The 7,239-nt window shown below is 53.9% G+C and overlaps 1 protein-coding gene across 1 annotated transcript; it reads right to left on the bottom strand.

Moving 5' to 3' along the window:
* Positions 1 to 230: 230 nt before the first annotated feature.
* Positions 231 to 6,467, bottom strand: LOC135807968 (uncharacterized). Its single transcript, XM_065321266.1, has one exon. The coding sequence runs from the start codon at positions 6,465 to 6,467 to the stop codon at positions 231 to 233; it is 6,237 nt and encodes a 2,078-aa protein (XP_065177338.1).
* Between the last annotated feature and the right edge of the window lie 772 nt (positions 6,468 to 7,239).

Genomic DNA, 7,239 nt, shown 5'->3' with positions numbered 1-7,239 from the left:
ACCAGTCTAACTGCAACATTCTCCCCCTCTCACACGAGGAGTTCCGAGGGTGAAACAAAACAAGAAACCAAAAAGGCAACCCCCTCAGAGCCTAAAAGAACAAAAGATGAACGATGGGCTCTAGAAACATACGTGTAGCTAAATATGCAAAGACTAAACATATGAAAGTGACCAATCGCACCACAGTACTAGAGTATTCCGACCGAGTCAATAATGAATATGTCTCTTTCTCATTCGCCGTCTGCAGTCAATGGCACTAATCGCTGAATGGCACGTCGCTTCACCTTCTTGTTGCTCAGCCGTACGTCCACAACTCTCACCAGGCCATCCTGACCCGGATGTACTCCCACCACTCTTCCAAGCGGCCAATGACCACGAGATATGCCATCTTCCATAACCAGCACCAGATCGTCTGCCTTCAGATTCGGCTTCTGTTGGAGCCACTTCTTCCGCATGTTGTAGGTCACGACAAGCTCTTTCTGCCAACGCCTCCACACATGGTCCACTTGCAATTGAAGAGCCATCCAGCGTCTACGAGGGTGAACATTCTTCTCTCGGCAGGCGGCCTCCTCCAGAGCTAAGGGAAGATCCAAGCGTCCAACAATGAAGTGATTAGGAGTCAGTGGAGTCATGTCACTGGGGTCGTCTGAAATGGCTGTTAATGGCCGGCTATTCAACAAGCTCTCAGCCTCCACAATTGCCGTCATCAGTTCCTCGTCCCGTAGATTGGCCCGAGACAAGACTAAGACAAGTGCTTTCTTGGCGCACTTGACCATACTCTCAAAGACGCCTCCATGGTGCGGCGCTCTCGGGGGATTGAACCGCCACTGAATACCCCGATGGACTCCATCGCGACAAATCCTCGCCCGGTCGAGTGCCTCCACCGCTTCACGCAGCTCCCGTTCAGCGGCGACAAAGTTGGTGCCGTTATCGGACAGCATCAACGATGGAACTCCTCTGCGCTTGGTGAACCGGGAAAACGACATCAAGAAGGACTCTGTGTCCAGCCCGAATGACATTTCGAGATGGCAGGCCCGAGTTTCAAGACACGTGAACACACAGAGGTAACGTTTCTGCTGCGCTCTCCCTCGTCCTTGACTGGTATAGAACGGTCCGGCGTAATCGACTCCGCACTGCGAGAATGGCTGCTTGGTTCCAAGTGTTCGGTAACTCGGCAGTGGTCCCATGAGTTGTTGCGCTGGTTTTGCCACTATTCTCTGGCACTTCAGACACGCTCTCTTCATAGCCTTCACGACTGACAGTCCGTGGACAATCCAGAATCGCTCTCTCAGGATAGAAAGTAGCTGATGCGACCCGGCGACATGTCCGCACTTCTCATCCTGGTGGCGAACAATAAGCTGCGTGACAGGATGTTTGCTAGGCAGAACCATAGGTCTCCGCATACTGGCCGGTAGGTGTTCCGCATACTTCAGTCGTCCACAAAGTACCAGGACCGGTGGTTTTGCTGATGTATCTACACCGGGGCTTAACTTGTAGAGTGGGTCAGATGGAGGTAGCTCTCTTCCGGCCATCAATATCCTGCAAGACTCTGGGTATGCCTCTTGTTGTCCCTGAGCGATCCAGAACCGCTCAGCATGCTCGATCTCAGCTGCGATCAACTCTGGCACCTTGACGATCTTATGTCTGCGGGCACTAGGGTTAGCCTTCGCTCCTGGGGCGTTAGCACAGACGACCTCCGTGGGAGCCGAACTAGCATCCTGAGAATGCCCCCTCATGACTCTTGCATCTGCTGTCAGCTTAGCGTTGCTCACAAAACGCCAGCACCATGATGTGACGCGAATCAGACGTGTCCAACGCGAGTACCTCTCAACATCCAGACGACCCTTGTCCGGCTCTACCGCTGTGAATGCCAGCTCGATCGTCTTCTTCACCTGGCCCGGAAGCTGCGGTTTGTTGGTCAACTCAGTCTGCGGCCAGGACTCCTTGGTGTTGCGGAGAAATGCAGGCCCTTGCCACCAGCACTCGTTACCGGGTAGATCCTCGGCCTTCACCCCCCGAGTTGGCAAGTCTGCTGGGTTGATCTTTCCAGGCACGTGCCTCCACTGCGTCGGCTTTGTCGACTCCTGTATTGCCGCTATTCGATTAGCGACGTCTGAAGTAAAGTTCTTAGCCGGACTCCTCACCCAGTGTACGACGTTCATCGAATCAGTCCAGAAGTTGTGTTCGGACATGGGGATGTGGAGGGCCTCACTGATGGCGGCACTTACTTGCACACCCAGCACTGCACCGCGGAGCTCCAGCTTCGGAATCGTGACTTTCTTCAGTGGTGTGGCTCTGGCTCTAGCAAGCGCAATGCTGATGCGCACATGTCCATCGGGGTACTCCGCTCGGACATAACCCACTGCCGCTGTTGCATGGGCCGAAGCGTCGGTGAACACATGTACCGACAGTGATGCCTCATGGGCTGGGCGATCCGTTTCCTTGAGACATCTCTGTATCTTGATCTTGCTGAGGTGCTCCAGCTCGGCAAACCACCTGTACCACTTCTCGTTCAGCTCGGCCGGAATCTGGTCGTCCCACCCGATCCCAGCTGCACAAAGCTCCTGAAACATCAGCCGCGCCCGCATGGTAAAGGGCACAATGTGGCCTCTAGGGTCGAAGATGCTCGCCATCTTCGACAGCACTTGACGCTTGGTCCACTGTTGTTCTTCAGGAGCACGGTGCGTATAGCTGAAGGTGTCTGTCTTGGCGTCCCACACCACACCGAGAGTCTTCACCACCGCTGGTATTTGCTGACTGTCGTTGCTGATGCATAGCAGTGCCTCTTTGGCCAAGTCCTCGTCCGGTATAGACTCTAGCACGGCTTGACTGTTGCTCCTCCATTTGCGGACGTGGAAAGACGCCTTTCCGAGCAGACTCTGGACTTCCTGTCGAGTGTTGATGGCGGACTCCACAGTCGGTAGTGAGTCGAGCAGGTCATCAACGTAAAACGCTTCATCAACTGCTTCCCGAGCCAACTTGCTGAAGGATGCGCCGTGCTCTGCTGACGTTGCCTTCAGAGCCCGACATGCCAGGTATGGCGATGCCTTCAGCCCAAATACCAACCGAGAGAACTCATACATGGCGGCTGGCTCATCCGGTGTGTCGCGCCACAGGAAGCGCAAATACTTGCGATCTTCTGGAGCGATTTCCACCTGCAGAAACATCTCTGCAATATCGCCGACTAGCGCTATAGGCTCTAGGCAAAACTTCATCAGCACGTGTACCAGATCTCTCTGCAACTTCGGTCCAGAGTGCATCTCGTCGTTGAGTGACTTGCCCTGGCATCGGGCAGCGGCATCGAATACCACTCGTACTTTCGTCGTAGTTTTATCTGCTCGTACCACCGCCAGATGAGGAAGCAACCACTGTTGGTCTGTCTCCTGGCACGGATGGATGTAGCCCTTGGCTATATGGGACTTGATGACGTCGGAATACTGCTGGTAGACTTCCGGTCGTTTCCTCAGAGTCCTCTCCAGGTTTCTCAGTCGCTGTTCAGCCATTTCACGATTCGGTGGGAGATCTGGCTTCTTATCGGTGCTGACCCACGGTATGGCCGTCGACACTCTGCCATCCATCAATTTCATGCTTCCTTCAACCATACGTTGTGCTTCCTCCTCCGCGACCGTTTTCGTAGCCTTAGGAACCAAACCAACGCTCTCTACCTCCCAGAACTTTGCGACGAGGTCGTCGAGAACTGCGTTGCTCCTGTCGCTGACATTCGCATGCAGGGACGTCTCTGTGAACTCTGCCGCTTGCGACTTGACGGGACCGAAACATACCCATCCGAGGGGAAGTTTTCGAGCAACTGGCTCGCCCGGCTGTCCTGCCAGCTCTTCCAGTACTCTGTGCGCTTCTGGCACGTTGAGTCCTATCAGCAGGTCGACTTGGTCCCCAGTCACCTGCGGGAAGGTAACCTCTTGGAGGTGCTTGTGCATGTGTCTCCTCGAGTTCCACTCGATCATCTCCATCGGTGCTGTAACTATTGGCTGCGTCCATGCTTCCAGCTGGGTTTCATATGAGCCGTCTTCCGACGCCATTGTCACTTTTACGCGACGGTGCTTTCCTGAGACTGTCTTTCCCCCCAGAACCGACGCCGTAAATGCCGTTGGTGTTCCCTGCAGCCCGAGGTCGTTTGCCACACTGTCTTTCAGGTATGTTGTTGAAGAACCGCTGTCCATCATGGCTGTGGCCCGCACCGTCTTGTCCTGATGGCATAACACGACAGGGACTACCATAAAAGCGGTCTTCTGCGTGGTTGCCACCGACGTATTCGTGCTGTGTTGCGGAACCACATTCTCTCGTGGCTTTGTGCTCCTGCTCGTTGAGCCTTGGTTGGCCGGAGGTGCGCGCTCTTGGTGGAGGTCAGGGTGGTGTCTGCCTCGGCACTTGTTGCAACCACTGCCTCTGCATTCGGACTTCCAGTGGCCTGTCTTGAAGCAGCACACACATAGCGATGTTCCAAGCACGAAGTCCCACCGCTGCTTCACTGACAGTTGGCGGAAGACATCACAGCTGGTGAGGGAGTGCGCTTTACCACACTTGGCGCACTGCAACACTGGCTTAGTTGTGCTGGCTGGACCACCTGTGGTGTGCATAGCTGTTGCATTACTTGCTCGAGGGGCCGCTTTGGCAAACGGCCCGGCCACATTCAGCGCAGCCTCTGCTCGATTTTCTAGCCAGTCTGCGAAGACCTCCAGGTCGAGGGAATCCATCTGGATCCTTTTCTCCGCCAAGTATTCGCCCCACTGCATCTTCAGTGCAACTGGCAGCTTATTCACTAGCTCCTGTCGGAGGGTAGGGTTGGACATATGTCCACAGCTACCAAGCAGCTTCATACATAACACTACATTCTTAACCGAGGTGCTGTACGACACCAAGGTCTCTACATCGTCACTGCGTACCGGCTTAGCTGATTTCGCCTTCGATACGAGCTCCGTGACTACTAGTTCTGGCCGCCCGAACCTCCTTTCCAGCGTTGAGAGAACTTTCGGCAGGTTCTCTGGCACGATGAGGAGCATTCTTACTGCCTCTTTTGCAGGACCTTTTAGGCAGACCCGCAATCTCTGAATGTTTTCAGCCTCCGTGAAGCCACATTGCTTGGTCGTAGACTGAAACATGTGGTGGAATGCTGGCCACTCTTCTGCTGCACCCGAGAACGCTGGCAAGTCGGTGTTGATCTTGGCTTGTCGCGCGGTGAGCCTTGATAGCTGGCTTTGCAGACCCTCATCTGCTTGCCCACGTCCATCCTGCTGAAGGCCTTTGACCGTGGAACCAGCTGCTTGGTGCGTCTTCACTATCTCCTCCGGCTCTTGATCGCTCTGAATCCGACTGCGTAGCTCCTGTTGCTGCTCACTAGAACACTGTGCGGTGTACTGGTCGTGGTCCGCACGCCTCCGCAGGCGATCATTTTCTCCGCGAAGCTGGTCCAGCTGAACTAGCAACTCCGCTCGCTGTGTTCGCTGCTCATCCGACCCTCGGCCTCCGCCTCGATCCGCCCGCTGTTGCAGGCTGGCGTTCTCCGCGCGAAGGCGTTCGAGCTTGTCGAGCAGTTCAGCTCGCTGCGCGTGTTGCTCTGCTGAAACCTGCTCGGCTCGCGTCAGCAAGCGGTCATTCTGATCGCGGAGATCTTCCAAACACATGCGCCCCTCCTGGTGTTCTCTTTCCAGGCGCTCGAGATGCGGCTGCAGCTCGCGCAGTTCCCTTTCCAATACATCCCGCTCAGCTTCGCACACCTCTTTTTCCTGCGTGACTCGCCTATTTTCCGCCTGCAGCGATGACAGGTCTGCACGAGCGCTCGCAAGATCCTTGTTCAATTTCGCTACACGTCGCTGCTCGGCGTCCGCTATTGATTGAGCTTCGCTCAGTTCCCGCTGATAGCGCTTCTCTTTCAGCACAAACTCTTGTTGCACTCGCAACCCTGACAGATTGGCCTGCTCCGTATTCGTCGACGCACGTGCGACCTCAGACTCAGTCCTCACCGCCACAGGCAAACTCCTGCTTGTGTGGGCACTGACAGTTCCGGCTACACTGGGACTCGGCACTGCGTGCGGCTCTGGATCGTGAGAAACAGCCACTGCATGTTCTGGCAGGTGCGCAACTTCTACTTCACCCATACTAGCCTCATCTCCTTGGCCAGCGTCAACGGCTGCATCAGCTTCATGGCCTTCTATGAGCTCCTCTGCGAAGACTTCGGAGGCCATCTTGGGAGAGGACGATCCTTTGGCCCCTTGGCCACGTGACGACGCTTCGTCTTGAGCTAACCTCACGAGCTCAAGCTCCTTCTCCAGGAGCCTCTTTTCTGCTTCCAGAACTCGACGCTGAGTCTCGTATGAAGATCGGGACTGTCCTCCTCCTGATCTCCTACTACTGCGCATCGAGCGCTCTTCTTCAAAACCCAAACGGGGAGGTGCTACACCTCTCGTTGACCGCGCACTTCTGCGCGTACTCCTATCTTCACCTTCCATGATGACTATTTCCAGATCCGGCTCGAAGGACCAGATATTCCGTTTCTCCCCGGAACCGGGATTATCCACACACAAAGATCTCCAGGACACAATGTTTACACTGACTCATGATCTGAAAACAGTCACAACTCTCCAAGAACTAAAGCCTGAACATCTCCACAACTAGGCTAAAACCAACTCTGGCCTAACAAAAGATAGCAATAGCTGATAACAGTGCACGCACATACATGGTATAGAAAGACCCTATGGCAACACTCGACCATGTAATGTGATACAACAATAGAATGCAGACGTCTAGACACCAGAGTACTGAATAGACCTGACACATGGCCTTCTTGCTGGGAATGCATGAATAGAAGCACACATGGATCATAGCTCTAACACATCCGCCTATCCATATCACGCATGAATGATTGTACTCTAACAGCCAGCATGCTGCACCAGTCTAACTGCAACACTGGGTCTAACGGCACTTGCAGGCATAGAACAACACTCTTTGATGGTACATTGGAGCACATGCCTGATGAATCCAACAAAACAGGTACATAGCATGGAGTTAGCATGTCATGAATTCATTACATCTGGATTTTTACTAGGACACACACCGTACGATATTTAAAAGCCAACAAAAAAAAGAAAAAGAACACAAGACAAAGGCATGCCCGGGAGGCAAGATTATAAGTTTAAGGTCATGATCGGCACACTGTGAAACTACACAATCATGTATTTACAACTTCGCATATTATTGGTACTACTACTTTCTTGTTTTTTT

The sequence above is a fragment of the Sycon ciliatum genome, chromosome 1 (assembly GCF_964019385.1).
Source record: "Sycon ciliatum chromosome 1, ocSycCili1.1, whole genome shotgun sequence".
NCBI classification, from domain to species: Eukaryota; Metazoa; Porifera; class Calcarea; order Leucosolenida; family Sycettidae; genus Sycon; species Sycon ciliatum.
Note: the sequence above shows the minus strand (reverse complement) of the source record. Positions and strands in the feature narration are given on the sequence as shown.

Excerpts from the sequence above, each read along its gene's own strand:
- LOC135807968 (XM_065321266.1), bottom strand. The coding sequence starts at position 6,467 with ATGGAAGGTGAAGATAGGAGTACGCGCAGAAGTGCGCGGTCAACGAGA.